Consider the following 21607-nt stretch of genomic DNA (forward strand, 5'->3'; position numbering starts at 1 on the left):
AATAGAGCACCCAATGAAACTCCAAGTCTTTGCAGCAAGTGCCCACAGGAAGTGAAATTATAGTCTATGATCATTACTACATTCCTGCATCATTCACCTTTGCTGTCTTTGCCAACAGTTCTATCAGCAAAACTTGCTTATTTCCCCAGCTTGCCCAGCTCCATTATAAACTGCATGTTCCTTGCAGATATAACAAACCAAAAACTGCTTTAGATACAGGCAACATCTATAAATGTCCAAAAATCACTTAGTCATTCTTTCCTTTATTGGTTGCAATTCTTTTCTTGGCAGCAAGGGCAGAAAGAGATTGCAAAACTTGACAGCAAAGAGCTCTCTCTAGGAGGGTTAGGGAGAGAACAGGGTGTGTCCCATCTGCTTTGCCTCAGGTGTTCCACTGAACACTTAAGCTTTGGTTGGTTGTGCAATAAAATCACATTCCTCTTCCTTGCTGTCTTTTGGGTGGAAGGATGCACTAGTTTGGGGCTGCTGTTCCAAAAAAAGGGGGTGGTGTGGTAACTTTTCAGCTCGATGCTGCCTGCCTGCATTCATCATTCATCCTTCTTTCAGCCACCTCTTCCACTGTGACCCCTCCAGGCTCTGCTGCCTGTTTTTTTTAACTTTCCACAGAAAATGGCAGAACAACAGGTAGCCAGACAACATACTCTGTATCTTTGTGGCAAAGAGCACCAGGAAGAACAGGGAGCAGAGCTGGGAGTGCCAGAAGAATCCAACAAACACAAACTCCTACTTGGGGAGAGGGGTAATGGTAAAGTAATATCAAACTGTGAGGCAGTATCAGGCACTCCTCTACGGTAAAGCACAATGAATTCTTTAACTTCTAGAACAGCAATATGAACTTGATCAGGATATGATTTGTGTGATAAGAAAAAGCACAACAGGAACTGGCAGCTGCCTTCCTGTGAAACTTGCCTTACCACTTATGGCACACACATGCACTGAAGCACAGAGCAGCTGCCTGAACCTGCAAAAGATTCCTTAGCTTTAGAGCCCAAGATTCAAAAGCTTTCCCTGAAATATTTTTGTTTTCTTAGTTCTTTTCTAATCCTCTTTTGTCTCAGGCAAATTCAGGCAGCTGTGCGAGACGGAACAGCGAAGCTGGTAACATCTGTAGTGTGACAACACTGTGACAGATTATTTCAGGTTTTCTTTCAGTTTCTGGAAGATGCTGTGCAGATGCCAAAGCCTCCAGGAATCATCACACTTCTCTCCTTAACCCCAGTGAACTTGGCAATCGGCGTTTGCAAATATTGAATTACTGCTCACCACACCCCACTAAGACAGGCTATTACCTCCCGTGTAAACAGGCAGGGAATGCAGGAGCAGAATGACTAAGTGATTATTCCAGTATCACAACACAAGTCTGGGAGAGCCAGGAGCTGAACCTGTATTTCTTGCATCTCAGTCTCAGGTTGTCTGTTTTGTTCTGTGTTGCAGCCTTAATTCTTTCCTGAAGAGGAAGACTGGGATCTCTTAAGAGTCTGTCACTGCTACTCTGGTTGACAGGTGATGTTGCCAGTGGGGTAGGAATTGTTGCATTCCCCACATCAAAAGGTGGAACACAGTGTGACATCTGTTTGCTGGAAGAAATACTAACCATCCAAGTCCTTAAGAACATCAACATTTATTTAATATGATATAAAAGAAATGGGATATGAACATTTGTATTTGAACAATAATAAGTGGCTTCTCATACTTACATCGTATGTGCTCATTGTATAATATATACACAATGAACATAATTACATTTGTACACAAACTAAGTACTGGATTGAAAACCTGCTTATTGCTGTACACACCCCAACCCCATCAAGGAAAAGCCCAGTACCTCAAAATACCTACACTCCATTTTAGTCAAGAAAAAGGAACCACTAACATTAATGTCTATGTTGACAGAAGTGTGGCAGTAACTGCTGACATTGCAACCTGACCAAGAAATCATTACAGCAGAAACAGGACATCTCTTACTAAGCAATAATAAAAATGGCACATTTTAAATATATCTATATGTATATATATATAAAAATTTTACAAATAAATTGTTAAAACAATAAATTGTAATGCTGAAAAAGTGTAAAACAAGGTTTAGTGGTGATATGTAAAATTAACCGAGTTATGCATCTAAAAGAAGGAAAAAAGTAAACTTATATGATCCATCATTAAAAGAACATTAAATTCTGAAGAATAGCAAATAAAGTTCTGACTGTAGGCTGCACATGAAAAAGAGCCTTTGTTTTATGTGCACAGAAATCATAGCAGCAAGCTGGTATCAGGAGAACAATCTGAAGGTTGTTGAGTGTACACGTGGGCCATTTAAAGCTCTCTTGGAATAAACATTTTCCAGGAAGTGATAAAACGATGCTCTGTGGCCAAAAGCATCAGAACTATGAATTTCATAGATTTAAAATATACTGTACAATATCTTCTCATATTTTCATAGGTCAGGTCCATACATCTCAGGCATGAATTGTTTCAACAGAAGCCGTTAGTGCTGCAAGACAGACATAGATTAAGTTACTTTATTTTAGCAACAGAATATCATCTAAAGAACTCAGGGGATTAAACACAGCAAAGAACTCCTGACCTCAACCTAGCAATGCAGGTGTAGAACATAATAAAATATCTTAGAAATCAGTTGTTTCCAAAATCTGTTTTCCTGATGAATGATACTGCTGTCAAGATATTTCAACAGAAAGAAGCAAAGCCAAGATTTTTTTTTCAAATTTACACCACTTTGAATGAAAGAGCTTTATCCTGTTACTCATGGTCACCTTCAAATGCTCTTCACCTAAAACCAGCAACACCAGCAAAGATCCTAACTAGCCTTAGAAACGCAAGGCACATTTTGGAAGGGGATGCAGAATTATTGAGCTGCTACATTGCACTGGCAGTGTTGTTCAAATGCTCTACCCAGAGCTTGCTGTATTTTGGTAATTGCTGCAAGGACTTCTATAAATAACTTTTAACAGTTCATTGGTAAAAAAGTTCCTGAGCTTTGAACCCAGGTGCTGTATGAAATTTCATTATCCCCCCATTACTCGGTGCAAATGCAATGCTTAAAATCTAACAGGGCTGGTGGTACACACAGAGATTTGTCTCTGCAGAATAAGGGCAGTGACAAAAAAGGAGCCTTGTGTTAAGGGGTTCCTCCTTAGTCCTACAGTATCCTGTGCCACCAATTTCCTATGGCAAATTCCCCTGGCATCGTGCCAAGAGTATCATTTTTCTAATTGACTGTAAAAGCCAAATACAGGTATTGCCTCTTCATTCTCTGAAATCCACTATACATTTTCCAGATGTTGCCTGAAAAATTTGGTTGCATATGATCAGGGCTGACCCTACAGCCTGGAAGTTCCCTTTGCCACTTAAGACTTCTCGAAAATGAGGGATGCTGAATTCCTGTGTGCTAAAAGATGTGCCAGAATCCTTCAGCAAAGCCCTGGAATATTGGAACCACAGCCCCAGGAGGCAGAGGGCAGCAAGCACTGTGCTCCATCCGTCTCCCCTGTATGCTAAGCCCAGCTCATGGCACAAATTTGCTTTGGAATTTGGCTGGAGTTCTGGGATCCTTTCTCCATCAGGGAGAGGTATGTGCAAGCAGGGAATCAGACTGACAAGTGCCATTCCAGATGGACATTTTGTCAGAAAACTAAAAGCAATTAAAGCCTCTTTAGAGGGCAGAGTTGTCCTGAACACAGGAATGCTTCACCTGCAGAACTGGCTGTGGGGATACACCTCACCAAGGGGGGGCCAAGCCTTTTCCTACTCATTTCTATTTTATTTAGCATAAATCCTAAAGGAAATGAATTTGCTGATCTGATCTTCTGAGCTGAGGGCAGCTTAATGCAATTGGTGACAGATTTCTGGTTGCTCCCCCCTTCCTGACAGGTGCCCTGTGCCTACAGACAGAATCCAGCAGTGCAATTTCACTTTCATTACTGACCCAAAACTCAGCTGATGGGGGGAATGTCTGTGATATTTAAAAAGGAGATGCATGATAAATGTGTGTATATTTATACAGTATATTTATACACATTTATAAATATATAATTTATATATATATATATATATTTATACAGTGAACATGAAAAGCATTAACACAAATCAGTATTTCCAGAAGGAAAGTCCCACTCTTTTTTTTTTTTTTAATAGTTCTGGAATAAACATTTTGAATAAAAGTACAAAAATTCAAGCTAAATCTAATCATGGTAGACTACATCCATCAGGAAGGCAGGAGCAGTGTCAGGACTGAATGTGAAAATGGCATTTTCCCCTTTCTCAAAATGAGAAAATATTTTAATAATAGTAATTTTTTTTTGAGAAGTATAAATAGTTTCTTGCCCTGAGTTCATATTAGAAAGGTCTCTGTGATGACTAATAAGTCTAATTTTGCTAAAATGAAACCTTGGCAATTGAGACTGAGACAGGAAATTTAAAAAAATGCATTTTCAGATTTTCTCATGCTACATGACTGAAAATGTCTCAATTTTAAATTGTTCTTGATTTTAAAGCTTTCTTAAGTTACACTGAACATTGCCATTGAAGCAAAGTTCATTCTTTTAGCAGAATGCTCATTTAAACAAACACTTCCTGACAACAAAGAAATGTGGATTGATTTAAATGCAGGTAAAGTGCTGAAACATTGACACTGATATCCTACTAATTTTGTTAAACACTTGCCCAAACAAACACACACTTTATATTTCCATTGCCATTTATTAAATGGCAGGAACAGGTAGAAAAATGTAAATCTAGCCTAACTCACGCTTTCTAAATTGATTCCTAGAAGCAATCACCCACTATGGCAGGAAAGAGCAGCTGTGTGGGGCTTTCTCTATAGAAAGAAGGAAATAAAGTTTTATAATTGTTGTTTCTATGTCTTAAGCCATGAATTATTCAGGCCATTACTCATTCCATCCTGGGCATTCCCAGCTCTGAGCTCTGGTTGCCCATTTTGCCCATGGTTGAAGCATCAAGACTCATCTGCATCTGTGCAGTTAATACCTTAACTCCCTGGTTTGGAGCAGCTCAGGCTGTTATTTCCAAGGCTGTTACCCTGCCAGCTGTGGAGAACATGCCTGATAAACCAATGAGCCCTTGATAAACCAATTAGCCCTTTCTCTTTGTAGCTGGACAGAGAATGCACTCCTTGCAAGCAAATCAATACACAAATTTATTTGTTTTCTGGCTCATTTATACTCAACACTGCAGGTAACCCTGTCTTGCTGAGTATCAGATGTTTCTCCCAAAAACACCAGCACACAATTAACCTGGAAGAATATCAGGAAGAGGAGAGGTGGGAAAGCAAGCACCTACTTGTCTGTAACTATACACACATGAAATGGGATCCTTCTGTCAGCTGGGTCTGTGTGGATGGAGCTGGTGACAAGGACGACTCTGGTGAGGAGGGCAAACTTTTCACTGCCAGTCATACAGCAAAAGAAAGAAGAGTCCAAGTTACAGAAGCCATAATAAAGATCAGCTTGAAAAAAGCACCATTTCAAGCCACAGCAAATATAAGAAATAAATGAAAGCTACACAAGGTAAAGGCTTAAAAATAACTAGCAGAACAGCAAACACAGGAATGCTGATGTTTTATGTTGCCAAGAAAGAGAAGGGGGGGAAAAAAAGTGAAATTTAAGTAGTTGGGATAGGCCCAGACCCACCTTCATATTTCAGCTCAGATGAACTAAACCTTCTCATTCTGCTGAGCAGTGCAAAATGCACAGACAAGTTCTGGTTTTGATTATCAAGTCACAGAAAGGATTGCTGACTGCACTACAAAGGTCCAGATCACCTTTTATTTCCATAAGTTGAACCATTTGGCTTTCTTAACCATTCCCATCAGCAAATAATGTCTTGAAGTCTATCTTCTCCCTTCCTCCTTCCCTACTCACTCCTCTCTTTTTGTTCCTTCTTTGCACACAGTTTTGCTTTATTCCACTCTTCTCTTCTTGCAGAATAGCCCACCACCAGTCATTGCACCAATCAGGTGCTGTTTTCTGTTTTTTTCATTTTTCTTACTCCTCAAAACATGGCCAGACTGGGGTCTTTTACTTGCTAGTTTAAAACATTGGAAACTCAATAATTCCACTTTTTTGGGCATATCTAAGGTCACTCAGCAGCAGGGAGCAATGGTAAAAAGTCTACACATACCCAGGACTGAGATGAAAAAGGAAGGATTTGCTCCAACCAACAACTACAGCATGACTCAATTTCTGGCAACAGTTATTTAAATCCCTGAATTAGCAACTATAAAAGCTATATTAAAACCTCAGGAAAATGGAGTTTCTGTAGCTGCCCACTGGGAAACTATTTTTCTGTGCATTATAAAACTGTACACACTTCACATGTAGACTAGCTCAGCATTTTCAACTCACAAGGGTTTCAGAGCATCAAAAGACACAATGAAAATGAAATGAAGTTTTACATATGTACTGGATAAGCTGTGCTTCAGCCAAACTCTTTTCCATACCTGCTGCTGCCTGATTTCCTTTTGAAGACTGTGCTGCTAATTCAAATGAAGACACAATCCCTTCTTGTTCTTGAACACTGAGTATTTCACTTTCTTCTGAGCTGCTTTTGGGTTTGTGGTTTGCAACTGTGGTCACACTCTGCAAGCTGCTTAAAAAAAGCACAGCATTTAGAACCTGCTCTAACTTAATTTCAGGTGTTAACCACTAAGTATAGGAGCTATAATTTAATTTTCTCCTGTTAACAGAAAAAAGCTGCAACTTGCAAGTCTGGGTAGCATAAATTAAGCAGGCATTCTGAAATCCTTCTAACTTTGTGTAGTTGCACTTTTAAAAAAGCACCTGGGATTTAATTCTTTTCCTTTCTGCACTCCTGCAGTTTCCTACTGCTGCAGGGTCCTGTGACAAAGTCATGACCTAAGGTGAGAACTCACTTAGGACCTGCAGTGCAACTTACACCAAAGCCAGGAATTGTGAAAGAGAAATATCCAAGATATAATATTCTTCTAATTCTGCAACCCTGCAAAGCACTGAGGGAAAAAATGAAGCAGGAGATGTAGAATAAGATCTTTAGTTTGCTCCTAAATTAATCAGCAATAAAGAGCATGCTATGGAGCACTGGCTGGAGTGTTCACAATAAATTGATACAAAGCTTTAACTGACATTATTAAACACATTTTGGAGGCCAAGACAAGGATTATGAATGCATTCTGGTTATAACTGGGACAACACTTGAAAATAAACATTGCTTCACCCTCCAAGTCATCAATTCTGACTGAAACTCTGCAGCAGTCAACCCTCTCACTACATTTCCCTATATATAAACTTCTCAAAACCATAGAAATAAACCTTTTCAGTATTTATGGCAATTGCTTGGTCCATTCAGCTAATAAATACAGCATGCACGTTTAAAATAGCCTCTGAACATCTTGTTTGATTTTTACCTTATATCACCATCATGTGTTTCTTCCAATTTATTTTTCTTTTCTGCTTTCTCTTCATTTCTCCCTTCTTTTGAGTCAGATACAACATGTGCATCTGATAAAAGATCATCAGTTTTTGACAGCTATAAAAAAATTGAAATCATGAAACAAAAAGCTGTAACACACACTAAGTGGCAGATAAGAAATACAGTACCAGGAAACAGTTTTATTAACAGACAAATTTTGCCATCATGTATACTTAGTAACTCAGAATTACATAACTTAAGAAATTTTTATCAATACCATGCAGGTTAATAGAGTTATCCTAAAACTTCTACCAGAGGCCAGGGCAGGGTTTGCCTTAATAACTTCCAGAACCCCTCTGAGCTCTCTGGATTGCAGCCTGCCTGTTTTTCCATGCTACCCCTCTCTTCATGATGCCAACAAAAATCCCAGATGCTGCAATATTTTGTTGATAAGACTGAATGCTGCTCTTGAGGTCTGATTACATATCAAGAATTTGAATGTATTACATAATTTCCCTTTTGAAATATTTGCATATTTAACAAAGCAACAGCCTCTCAATAAGGAAGTTTTTCCAATGGATAACAATAGAAATTAGTTATTTGATTTTGTACCATTCTCCATCACATATATATATAAAAACTAAATATAAAATAGGAAAACAAAAGGATGATTAAATAAAAGAATCATTAACTGCGGAATATGGATATAGAAGAAGAAAAAACCTCTACACAACACTTTAAAAATATTAAACTATAAACAGGATATGATTATGTAGAAGCAACTCTAGTAATCCATTCTTCACAGTCAGTCTGGTTTTGCTGAGTCTTAAGGGAACTTTAGTACCAGAAACACCAAGGTAATTCCCTGCCAAGTGCATTTCAAACTATTTCAGGGCAGAAATCAAAGCAGTGAAAAGTATCTATAAGTACAGGTACTGCCTAGTTCCGTGTGTAATTTGTTGTGTCAGCTTTATTCTACTTTCTATAAACCATTTGATGCATTATAGCCATCCAAACAAAAATTCAGGGACATTAAATGGCTGTCAAAAACTCCACTGGGGTAGCCTAAGCAATGAATATGTCAATGATTATTATTATTTAAAGACCACATACAAGTAAATTCCATGTCTCAGCTATAGACAGATCCCATTGAATTTTGTGATTCTCTATAGAATACTGTATTTCCAATAAGAAGTCTTTATCTTCCAAGCAAAAGGAGCTGGCTCACTTTCCTATCCTCTGGTATGTGTCTCAAAATTGTTACTGCAAGATAAGCTGATGAACAGTTTAATAAGGAATAGTTCTGTCCCTCTTTAGCAAAACTTGAATTATGTTATTGAACAGTTTAATAAGGAATAGCTATGTACCTCTTTAGTAAAACTTGAATTATGTTCTGCATCTCCGTCATTTTTGAACTGTGCTATTTCTTCTCCAGGACTTCCATTATTTTGTTTCAAATTATTTTCTCTGCTGGTGCTCTCAAACTCCTTCATGTTGCCAGACACTGTATCATCCTTTCTCCGATTCTGAGAAATAAAATTGGTACATGGACATATTGTTACAAAAGTTATCACAGTTCTGAGCCTTCTGCTGCCCTCTGACTGATTAAAAAAGAAATACTTGAAAAAATCTTAAGCGTAGATTGCAGTAAGGAAAACAGAAATCATTAAGAACTCAAAATTTTCTCGTTTTTACCTTTCAAAACAGTTCAGCCTAACATTTCTTTGTCTGCAAGATTATTGTACTTTCTGCCCCATCTTCCTTTCCAGCACTTCAATGTCACCCTGATCTTCTAAATTTCATTCATAATTAGCTCAGTCACAAATCAGCTCAGCAGCATTCTTACTTGCATTCATAAGTGCTGCTCTTTTTATAAAATAGCTTTTTCTGGTTTAAGAACAAAAATCAGTAAAAATCTGCTTTCAGCACAAAATTCTCAGTGCACCTGCATGCACTTCCTCCAATTATCTTGGGTATCCTCCAAGCCTGTGGTGTGAACTGATTTAATAGAGGACAACACAGTATCTGACAATGGCAGAGAGTATTAATTATTTCTTAAAGAAAAAATTAATCCATGGCGCAGAGAATAAGTTGATAGAGAAATTTTGAGGAAGGATGATAGACTCAAGATTGTGGACTGTGACCATGATACTGGCAGAGCTGAAGGGAGGCTCATCTGAGAACTGGAGCTGAGAAAAATAGGAGCCATGGAAGCAGTAAATCCCGAGGCTGAACTCCTGTGATCTAACACATGCACCCTATTAAGGGGAAATTCCACCTAAGTCAGTTCATAAATCAGTCTCTGCTCTCCTGAATTAAAGTATGCTCCCCTTATCATCTGCTCATCCCAAGAGCAGTTGTGAAGCAACTTCCTTTTGGATTATGGTAATCACTTCAAAATTACACAGCAGGCCATTAATAAAATCCTCTTCCCCCTCCAATTCTTAAATAACCAAACCACAGTTGAAAAGACTTCCAGCAGTTAATGCCATTGCACCATTTTTCTAAAAATCAATAGACATAAAAACTATGCTTTTAGAAATAAAAGCTATTACTCAGCATAATACCTCATCCTGGGGCTTTTAGCCAAATAGCATTCTGGAAGAATTAAAGTTATTGTAGAAAAAGTGACTTTGTAATGTGGACTGTTAGCTAAATATTCAATTCAGAGATCTTCTCACTCACTCTATAAATTTATTATCATCCACAGAGGCCTGATTTCACAGAGGAGACTGAGGAACATGGTGCAGTGAACAGAATTACTCTGGATTCTGGCCCCACTCTGCTGCCCAGGCGTGACACACAGGACTGCAGCTCCCTCACCCTGAGGTATGGAACCACACCACAGGGAAGAAACAAAGCTTAAACTTTGCTTTTCAGTAAAAACTACTGAAAGAAACATCTGCACAGCTCTCTCTGCTTGGCATGACCTCTTCAAGAGAAAGGCAGTGTTAATCACAGAAATATTTGTAGGAACTCCCTTCACATGTAGCACTCCTGATGTCAACCCAAATGCAGATGCTCTACTGCAAAGGCTAAACTGGAACTCAGAGTCTTCTGGGGATGCAAAGTTCTTGAAGAAAAAGTAACTTTTGTATCACTCTGTAACAGAGAGGTGAAAAAACCAACCCAACATGCAAAGTTGAAACATCTTTGGAAATACCTGGTTTCCTGACACTGCAATATATTTAATGTGCTTTTGGAAAATCAGATGTTTAAATGCCTACAAAACACACAACTAAAGAAGGCATTTCCGCACCAGCAAAAAAGCAAATAATACTAATAAAAAAAAAGAAGCCAGTAAACAATGTGGTCTGAAGAAAAAAGTATTCCACAAGATTAAAGACCCAAAGAACAAAAACTCAACTCCTTTAAGCTACTGGAAAAGAAACTAATTTCAAGTATCTAGAAAGTAGCAGGCTGCTTAATATCTGCTATCCTATATCTGGGTTTGGTTTGGCTTGGGTTTTGTTCGATTGTTTGGGGGTTTTTTAGATATATATCCAGAATAATATTTCCTGGTTGATGACAAGCAATTGTATCTTCCTCCTCTCTCTCCACCCTTTACCCATGAATAAACTTTTTAGGCAAATAAACAAGTTTAGGAATGGTGAAAACAAAAGCGTGGGTTCTGTTTTAATGTATTTATGGGCTCAAACACCACAGCAGAAGAACACCACTTAGGTGCTCTGATCATAAAGATACATTCCTTCCTAAAAATGCTGCAGATGTTTGAATACATTACAGGCAGAAAAATCAGCACTGACTCCATTTCAACATCAACAGAGTCAGGTTTCTCCCTGGTCTTGTTTTCAGTCCCAAACCTTGCAATTTCACCTTGTTTACTAAATTTGACCAAAACACCCACCCTGCTCCCAAACATCACAGTGCACAATCAAATGAGGATTTGATCCACAATCAATGTGGATTTGAGCTGTTTGCTTCCCAAAAAGGCAAAGAAGTGGCTTCTACCATCAGGTGCAATTAGGTGTGTCCAGTTTTTAACTGGGCACATCAAAGCTTTAGATCACCCACCTGTGCCAGTTTGAGAGGATTATCCCTGACATAGGACAAGCTCTGGGAGGGAGACTGCTCTGAAACACCAATAATGTTGAGTCCTTTCCTCTTCTCTCTCAGACAAGCTTGTTGGTGCCTCTTTATTCTTTCCATCTGCTCCTCCACAGTCATTCGAGGCCTTGAGCCTTCTGCAAGGCACAGCTGCTCCACTGCACTCCTTGGTCTTTCCTTAAATGGAAGGAAAAAAAAATTTATATATATATATGTTTCACTAAAAACTAAGATTTCAGACTGTAACTTACCAGAAAAGATCACCTAATGATTTACTAAAGAGCAGAAAAATAGTGGGCAAATAAAGACCTCCTATGTATGTAAAAAAAGGTACAAATACCAATTATCAATAAATGAACACTGAAATGCAAAATAAAAGGAAGGAATAATTTTCTCTTCTGAACAATAACATCACCATCACCAACTATAAACATCAGGAGAATGGGTAGATGCTCTCTGAGCCACCCTCTCAAGCTGACACAATTCACCAGACATTATAAAACTGGCAAACACGAGATATTTGACTGAGACAGAAACATAATTGAAATTTAATGATCCAGGACATTTACACCAGTTGATCTAATAGTAATTTCTGCCTTTTTATTTCAAGAAAAACTACAGCTTGGCATCATTTAACTGCAAGTGCAGGCTGAAACAAAGTGAATTTACTACCACTTTAAAACCTGTAATTCTAAGCATTATATTTTTCCCAAAATAACACCCATTTACCTAATCTGTTCTTGAAATTCACTGGTTTTCAGGCAGATTTGTACTTTTATGACAGACAAAAATGATTTCAGGCTAATCAGCTGCATTCAGTACATTTACAGGAACTGATTTGATTATGAAAAGTGGTATTCTTTCTCCAGTCAACATCCTGGGAGTTCCTCTCTCCTCTCCCTTTCTTCTCACAACTTCTCCTCTATTATTTGTACTGTAATTCTGGCAAAAGTTTTCCTCTCTTTTGCATGAACTCCATGTACATGTGGGTCTTTAACCCAGAGACAACAGAACTGTCCAATCTGAATTTCAGGCTCATTGCCTGCATACTGCTGACTACATCCTTATTTTCTGGCTGCTTTAGCTATTTGTTAAGTTGTTTAGAACTGAAATAAATAGAAGCCTGTGTTTGTTATAAAGGGGCTGTTAAAATTGCCAAGTACAAGTGTATGAAAGATGCTTCATGTGCTTTCAACTCAAGCCTGAATTTCAGAAGATTTATCATTTCCCATTTAGCTCTTGCCCATTTTAAGGGTCTCCATGCAGTTTAACATGCACAGCATTTATCATTTGATCATTCCTTCTAGAGCACTCTCTGTTAGACTTTCAGATGTTCAGAATTTTAGACTTTTTGTGCTTTTAGGTATAGACTTTTAAGAAAACACTACATTGACTTGGTTTTAGAGAAAGTTTTTTAGATTGAATGATAGAACTGAGATTATAAGTATGTAGTTTAAATAGAAGTGTGTAATATCACATAGTGGAAAAATTAGTTTAAAGTTTTAGAATATAGTGAGATATATAAAGCTAAGATAGAAGTTTTAAGGTAGTAGCTAGGTTTTTTCTTCACCTTCTTTTTTCTTTATGGGTTTGAGTGGTATTTTGCAATTAGCCAGAAAAGTCTGCATTGTAGGATACAAGTGATTAGTTATTGAGTTAAAAATAAAAAAAATTTAAGTGTCATTTCTTAATTAAATAGCTTTTCTTTAAAAGACTTTGTAGAGACAACAAAGGAGACATTTTCTAATTTATTAGTAAAATGTTGTAGAACAACAGCTTGTAAGACTGTAATATAGATAAGTAATAAACATCCGAGTCCAAACACCAAATACCATCTCCAGTGCTTTCAATCCCAATCCTGACCCATGCAAAAAAGTTCCCAAAAGATTCCAACTAGTATAATTGATTAAGTATATAACGCTTCTACAACAGTGATCTTTCTTTCTTTCCTTTTTCTTTTTTTTTTTGTAAAGATAATGAAAATAACTTCAACTTTTGGAGTAACTACCAAACTTAAACATGTATAATTTAACCTAGTATATAAATGCTTCTATAACAGTGATCTATCTTTCTTTCTTTCTTTTTTTTTTTGGTAAAGACAATGAAAATAACTTCAATCTTTTGAAGTAACTACCAGACTTAAAAATGAACACAACCAACACTCAAAGGTCATTTTCAAGTACCGTTCTTAGATCTATCTTCTTGTTCTTCCTCAAGGTGACATAGGATGCTATTGTTGAGGACTCTGGCGTTGGGGATTTGGTTCTGGGTGGCACAACTCCCACAGGGAAATGCGAGCCTGCAAAAAAGCAAAGCAACAAACTGAGTGCTGTGCAAAACCCTGCCAAAACTGGTGATTGGTTTTCTAGACAAGACACATTGTCAGCCTTGGGAACCCTTGTCCAAAAGGCAGATTCAGAGGGTGGTGCTGAGGGCTGGTGGGTGCAGACATGGGAAGCCCAGGCAGCTCCTGGATGGTTTCATTTGTGTGTGCACACCAATGCTGGTGTCTGTGGGTGAATGAAATCACCCTGAGCTTGCTCAGCTGCTCAGTGAAAACAGGAGCTGAGGTTGTTCTGCTATAAAGCAGCAGTTTGGGTCTCCTTTAGACATAAAAAAGGATAAAACACAGCAGAATTCCATTTTCTTTTTGTGTCACCTTTATGTACCACACAGGTCCCAAATATTCCTCTGCTCTCGTATTTGACATGTTCCTATTTCTCTTTCATTGCTGATGCTTGAAAAGAGAGGGAAATGACTGGCATGGGAAGTGTTCAGTACTGTAACCACAGTGCACAACCACTAGAAAAACCTTTTTAAATTTCCTCTGAAAATATTTATTTTTAGAACCACCCTCAATAAGAAACTTCCATCACTGAGGTATAACTTCTTAAAACAGCAAGGCAGAAAAACCTCAGAGATGAGCTGCCTGCAAGTTTTTTCCCTCATCAGCTTAAAAACTTAAGACAGAATGACATAAAAATGTTTCCTGTCATGGATTACACACTATAACAGAACTGAAACAATCAGCAATGGTTACATTTTCCTACTGCACAGGGATTGTTATTGTGAGTGAATGCCCAGAACAAGAGATGTCTGTTAGAAAATTCATCTGCTCACATGATAAAACACAGCTATGATAAACCACACACTGGAGGGAGTTTTAGAATATACAGAGCCTCTCACTGCTTGTTACCACTGCAGCTATTCTGTTCCACACCTCTAAACATTATTAATCTTAAGAGGAATTTGCACTACTGCTTTCCTTGAGGACTGTTTTTGGACAGAATAAAATAATTTCTGTCTTTGAGACAGAAAGCAGACTAAAGGTGCTTAAAAAGTGTTGGGTTTCTTTACATTACTTGACCTTTTGACATAAATTACTGTGAATAATCAGAAACATCACAGGTCAACGAAACCTAGGCATGTTGTCAGAAAAGACAAGTTTCTCAATTTAGGTCATTGATGATTAGCAAATCTCAGGATAAATATTCCATTTTCTGCCACCAAGTTAACAGGAATTTAATTATGTTCCTTAACATTGTATCTCAGCAAATACCCCAGAGAGTCTGAATTGACAAATTGTGTGGTAAGTGCAAGCTTAATTATATCACAGGGCTATTCACAGAGTTCATACCCAAACTGAATGCTAACTTCAGTTTTAAAAACCTCTATGACCACTCCGATAGAAACAATATCTTTGTAAAGCATAATTCTTGCTAAAATTCTGTTACCATTGCTCTGTAATGTCAAAGCACCAAAAGTGAAGGCAGTGATCCTGCTGCCACTGGCAACATCAATCCTTAGGGTAAAAAAAAAAATAGCTAAGTTTAGGTAGTTTTCCTCAAAGCTCTGAATATGGCTTTTGGGAGGTGCTAAAGCTGAGCTTTTTCCTGAAGTCACCTTTAACAAACTATTCTGTGTGTTTTAACAAACAGAATTGAGAAGCACTTCCTGGTAAAAGACTCTACCAAGCAATTAGTAGCTTTTATGGGAGCTAGATGAAGAGAAGAATCTAAAGCATTTAGCAATTGCCAAGACCTTTATTGTCTGTACACTCCAAGGTCATGATCATTATTCCTATTATATCAGGGGACAGAAGGCAATTCAACAATTACAAGATTAAAAAAAAGAAAAAGACATTGTTTCCCTGCCTTATGAGAGCCTGAAAATTCTGTGGTGCTGCCTTTTTGGACGTTCCAGCGACATAACATTGGGAGCTTGATTCAAAAACTCAGTAATTGTTCAAGGGCAAGAACATAAAATGGGTAATTGTTCAAGGGAATGGCGTGTGGGGAATGTGAGTGATGTGATTAGACATGGTGTCAATAAGGATTTCAGGCTTGTTGGTGAGTGTAATGTTTGATTTTTCTGCGGTGTAATTGACTGAAATTTCTCTCGTCATATAATTAAATAATTATTTTATTGTGGAAGCTGTTCCATCAAACTGAGACATGGACAGGCTGCAAAGGCACAAACCTTGAGGCAGCTCCTACAACACAACTGAGCTCTGCACTCCTTGTGAGAAAGCTGAAAGGTTGCAAACACCGTGCCTGGGGACAAACCTTTAGTAGAAGATTCTGATTCTGAAACCGGTTCTGTTTTTTCTTCACCATTAGACTCATCCACTTCTGCTACTGTAGTTAGCTCAGGTTCACTCTTATAAAGCCTATAATCAGGACCCTGAGGAACAGCAAGGCATGAGGTAAATAAACAGGCACTTTGCTGCAAGTATTTATGTCTTAAGACTCAAACCAATTATTTCGTGATAATTCTGCTTTCACTTGAAGACAGTGTTCCATCCTTCAAGTGGTATGGCAGAAGTGTTTTCTGGTAGTAAATCTGAGTAACAACATTTGCAAACAATCAGAAAAAAGTGCCATAAAAAGGCAGAGTTGTGGGTTTTTTTAAATGATCTTCTGGAAACAAATTGGTATAAGCTTCAAAAGCTCAGCCCAGAGTTTTTTAAAGAACTAGTCAGGAGAATCCAAATTTATGAATTTTAAGTCTTAAGACATTTTACATATGCACAGAACAGATGACAGGAGAACGTGAAGAGCAAATGATGCAGCTCTAAACAAAACCAAATAAAAGTGAAACCGTAACACAGAAGTAGCCAGATGAGTAAACAAAAACGGTGGCTGTGCAAAGGAGGGAGGATGCTTCAAGAACAACGTGGCAGTTTAAGCCACTTACACAGTAAGATCCATTTCTCTGATATCCTTGAACTTGGTACATCTTCTTTTCTTCTGTCAGATGTACTGGGCCCCTGCTATAACAGAGCAAGGAGCTGCTATCACTGGGCAGAGGGGGGATTATGGGAGGATGCTCTGTAAAGTCATAGGACCGAGGGAGTGGAGGACGAGGTGGGACTACTTCCTCTTCCTAAAGATTGTAGAATAGTCACCTTATTTAGACATGAGCACCTGGTACAGTTATTTATAACTTAAAAAGAAAAATATATTACCATGGCTACAGCAGCTATAGATTTTGCAGTTAAAGGGACAATGTCACATTTAACAAAAAGGAAAAAAATAAATCTAGCACCTGTGCTTTCTGTTGGACAGGTACAAACTCTCTAAATCCTACTTTTAAAAATTAAATCCATTATATTTTGAAAGATTTTACATAAATGAGACTTTTAGAAAGTTCTGTAAGCCAGATGGATATTGCACACACTTTAGATAACCACGACAATGTCCCTTTAAAACTGTAACTTCCAGCCAGATTTTCAGAGGAATTGAACATTTGGGAGCTCCCACAGTCTCAGCTCTTCTTGTGGGTGCTCTGGCCATCTGAGAACCAGGCTCAATATCTGAATAAACATATAAAGCAATGTTTTTTTTCCCATGAAAAGTGTGGTGGGTAAAAAACATAAATCAGGGTTTATATTTCTATGTTAAGAGCCTAGGGAGAGGAAAAGGTAAGAAATGGAAAAGAGAAACATACCAGTGAGAATACAGAGACACAGTACAAATGAGTGTTAGAATTACTAGAGGAGCTATCAGTCTTTAAAACTAGTTCATAATATGGTGTTTTTACAGAAACACACTGAATACATCCTTCAGACATCCTTAAAATATTCACAATAACACTTGTTTTTATCATAGCCATGTTACAACTTCCATAATGCTAAAATAGTAAATATGCTAAAACCATACCTCATTTTTATATTTAATAGAAGAAAATGTCCTTGATACCATGATGCCTGTTTGGGGGAAGGTGTGGGGGAAAAAAAGAGAAAAATGGTTTTCAATAAACAGCTTTAAAAACATGAACTCTAACCTGTTGCTATCAACCAAATACACCAAGCACCAATTTAAAGTAGTATTTACTTTGTTCTCTTCTTAGTCATGGTGTCATTTTTGCAAACATACAAAAGCAATAATGGAGCTTTTATTTAAAATATTTGAATGATCCACTATCATTCCCTATTGCTTACCTGTCTCAGAAGAGCTTCTTTGCTGTTTATGTTTAAGTAAACCCTCCATGACATCCTGAATTCTCCAGAGCTCCTTCTGAATCTGAGCACGCTGTATCCCTGCTGATTCAGTCTGCCAGCAAATAAACAGCAAATATGGCCACTAATTAGCAAACTTAAAAATGTATAATTTAATCTAGGATATAATGCTTCTATAACAGTGATTTTTCTTTTTCTTTCTTTCTTTTTTTTTTATTTTGTACAGATAATAAAAATAACCTCAACTTTTGGAGTAACTGCCAAACTTAAAAATGCATAATTTAATCTAGTACATAATGCTTCTATAACAGTGATTTTTTATTTTATTTTTTTTTATTTTGTAAAGATAATGAAAAAACTTTTGGAGTAACTACCAAATTTAAAAATGAACATGTCCAATGCTCAATGCATTGCAAGTACAAAAAAAAAAAAAGAGAAAACCTTTCTCTCTCTTTACACTGCACATCCTTTCACAATCAAGGAAAATAAAAGATTGACTCATTTCATAATGCCTCAGTCAATTTGAGAGCAATCTGCTAATTCAAACTTCACTTCAAGAGCAGAATTTCATCTTTGGTCTCCAAAGAAAATCCAGGCAGACTTTGCACAGGAGATCCACATGCAGCCATGGAAAAGGAACCAAACCAGGTGGAGATGAACACAGTGTTTGCATACAAATGTATTTACATGCACACTGTGCACCAATCAATGCAAGTTTTCCAGATTTTGGGCTTCTTTGCAATCCCTTTTGTAGCTGCACAGAAAACCAACCCCTGGAGCAAAGATCCTGCAGTGCAGAGCACACCCATGTGCCCATCCCAGATATCTGTGACACCTGCATGTCCACATCTCTGCGAGTGTGCCAGAGAGAGCCTTGCTGAGGAATTCAGCACCAATTCCTGAGGACTAAAATACACAGCAGAACCCTTGGTTTGTAAGGCCTGAAGCAACACCTACAGCATTTCCTGTAATAATTTCTTTTGATAAAATTATTTAATTTAAAAATATGCAGTGAAATGGAAGCATTTGTGTGAAGATGTATTATGACTATCAGAGCAACTAAGGTCTGAGAAAACCACCCCATTTCAAGCCCGCTCACTGAAACAAAAAAAGGAAGCTCCCAGACAAAGGAGTATCAGTCTTATAATGTGAAAAAAAAAGGAAAACCTGAAGACTTCTTCAGAACTTACAAGGTAGAAAAAGAAAGTAAAAGTTTGTAATTTAGTTCACCATTTGTTCCCTTTTTTCATTTGAATAGTTTTAAAACTCATAGAAAGTCCAAGTGAATTGAGTGCATTATTTTAAGATCTTTGGCACACCTGAATTTCTCCAAGCCGATCGAGCTGGTCCTGCATGTGGTTCCTTGTTACAGTTACATCATACTCCAATTTATCATATTCTCTCCAAGCTCTTTCCAGTTCCTAAGTACACAACAAATGTAAATAATTAGAGATACAGTCCAATTTAAAAAAAAAGTATTTTTTTCTTTTTCCAGTGGCATGAAACTTCAGGAGGTAACACATAAATAGACACCAGCAATAAATAAACAGATACATAATTTAGAGAATTCAATGTTTAAACAGCTTTTTGATTTTCTAATGATACTGAATGAAATTCAAACAAACAGCATTTTGAAAATTCAAACAAACAGCACTAACAAAGAAGACAGGCATGGGCAAATTCTTCAGAAAATGCCTTTATAGTCAGCAGGCATGTGGATCTTAAGCTGTCTTTCCAGCGAGGCAGAAAAGCCACAAAAATGGATGCAAATTTGTCTCTTTTATCACCCAGAATACGCATGTGTGAGAGCACAGCATGTGTGCGCACAGGCAGAGCATTATCCAGGGAAAACGCAACTCATCCAGCTGCCAACACAACACTGCTCTACTCATGTGCAGCTGCAAACACCACAAGGAAAAGGTGGAAAAAAAAAATCATTCTTCTTTGAGGTCAGTCTCACTTTTGCAGCCTACATCAAGCAATTTACTCATTTAGAATGAATTGAAAAGTTAATGAGGGAAAGTGTGTCTGGAGGATTTCCTTTCCCCTTGTTCCCTTTGCTGTGTCCAACCAATTCCTGCTACAAGGAGTCCAACACTCAGGCTACAACCAGGATTTCAGGGCTGACATCCTGTCAGGTTTTACCACAGCTACCCCCTGGAATCTGACACCTTTCTGGAAATAGCTCTAAGTAGGCAAAAATGATTCATTGTCATCACAAAGTAGAAAAGGACAGTAAACAGCAATTTTCTCCCTATCCTTTAAAAAAAAAAAACCCAAAAACTTTTGGAAGTGCATAATTTGAAAGATCTTTTAAATGTAATGGCCCAATATTAGAGAGAGACTACGGCAGTCCTGCAGCTGCCTTTGCTTAAAATAAGTGGAATACAGTGTGTCCTCGACACTATTTTGCCATCACATAAAATAGCTTATTTGCATTATTTGTTATCAATTTCCTTATAACAAAGAAATTGTTAGGCTCTGTTATCAATTTCTCATATTTCAAAGATGATAATTACCACACCAATTAAGACAGTATACACACCCATTCCTGGTCAAAAAAAAAATTGGAGAAAGATGATGATGAATCACATTTCACTGCAATAAAACAATAATGGATTATTTCACTTGATGAATGCAGTGAGAAAATAATTTTCCATTCACCTTTGACAGCAACACAAGCAAGTAAAAACAAGAGTTTTTGCTGGGATGCAGTAAAAAAAAACAATGCAATTAGGATGAGGAACACAACAATTTCACAGTGGATGAGTTTTGGTGAAAAGAACGTGGTACTTACTGCAGTGGCTCGGGACACCTCCCGACAAGTGCTGAGCAGTCCATTCTGCAAATCATCCCTCTGCAGGACCACATTCTGTATGGCTGCTGGGTTATCTGCATTCATCTCTATCTCCTGACTTGCTGAGAGCAAAGCTTGCTCAAGCGTGTACTATTGTAATAAAAAGAATTATTTTTAATGCGCTGCATCATTGGGCTGATTTTCCTTTTATTTCAGCTATCAGTGTTCTGATAATAAGCATGTAAAATAACATCCACTTTAGGTAATAAATACAATTGTCCTACTTTCTCCTTGTGTAGCTGTTGAAGCTTCTCCTCCAGTGCTTGCACGACTTTATCCTGTTCACATAAACGGCTAAGCTTAGCCTAGGGTAGAACAGAAAATTACCACAATTAGCATTTTACTATTTGCATACTCAGTAATCAAAATCTAACTTGATCAAATCATTACACAGATATACAGAAAATACTATTAAATTAAGAATTCTAAAATTATGTAAGCATCTGTCTTGCATTTTCAAATTACTTAAGAAACCTTCTTAAGAAACGATGAAGTGCTATTATAGCTTGAAGCAGCATGGCTCAAAACATCTAATTTATGATTCTACAGCTAAATCTTTACAACTTAATAACAGGTATTAGATTCTATTTTAATTTACATATTGCTTAGTATTACAAAATTACAAAGATTTTATACATTCACAGTCTCACACTCTGTCCCATGGTTTCTCAGCTGATTGTATCAAATAGTTAAAATTTCAGCCTAAAATGTAATATTTCCTGCAAGTTAGAAGCTTATTACAGAGACATCTCCCTCTATATCATGATGCAATTTCTGTTGGC

At 37.5% G+C, this 21607-nt stretch overlaps 1 protein-coding gene across 11 annotated transcripts in view; it reads right to left on the reverse strand.

Moving 5' to 3' along the window:
• Positions 1-616: 616 nt before the first annotated feature.
• The window catches only part of PLEKHA5 (pleckstrin homology domain containing A5), a 156935-nt gene continuing 135944 nt past the window's right edge, over positions 617-21607 (reverse strand). For 6 of the 11 annotated variants that reach the window (XM_054282226.1, XM_054282224.1, XM_054282223.1 and 3 more), the window contains 14 exons: positions 21050-21130; positions 20766-20915; positions 19288-19389; positions 17951-18062; positions 17670-17716; positions 16705-16893; positions 16074-16191; positions 13692-13807; positions 11476-11685; positions 8808-8966; positions 7436-7557; positions 6494-6639; positions 5335-5439; positions 617-2509 (listed from right to left, as the gene is read on the reverse strand). In XM_054282226.1, the coding sequence (XP_054138201.1) occupies positions 5345-5439; positions 6494-6639; positions 7436-7557; positions 8808-8966; positions 11476-11685; positions 13692-13807; positions 16074-16191; positions 16705-16893; positions 17670-17716; positions 17951-18062; positions 19288-19389; positions 20766-20915; positions 21050-21130 (1647 nt within the window). In that variant the 3' untranslated portion in view covers positions 617-2509; positions 5335-5344. Of the gene's footprint in view, positions 2510-5334; positions 5440-6493; positions 6640-7435; positions 7558-8807; positions 8967-11475; positions 11686-13691; positions 13808-16073; positions 16192-16704; positions 16894-17669; positions 17717-17950; positions 18063-19287; positions 19390-20765; positions 20916-21049; positions 21131-21607 lie in introns of those variants that run through there. The other 5 variants (XM_054282230.1, XM_054282229.1, XM_054282227.1 and 2 more) reach the window with 2 other exon arrangements.

Source organism: Melozone crissalis, unplaced genomic scaffold (genome assembly GCF_028551555.1).
Source record: "Melozone crissalis strain CALT ecotype California unplaced genomic scaffold, PUWL_Pcris_2 ptg000033l_1, whole genome shotgun sequence".
NCBI lineage: Eukaryota > Metazoa > Chordata > Aves > Passeriformes > Passerellidae > Melozone > Melozone crissalis.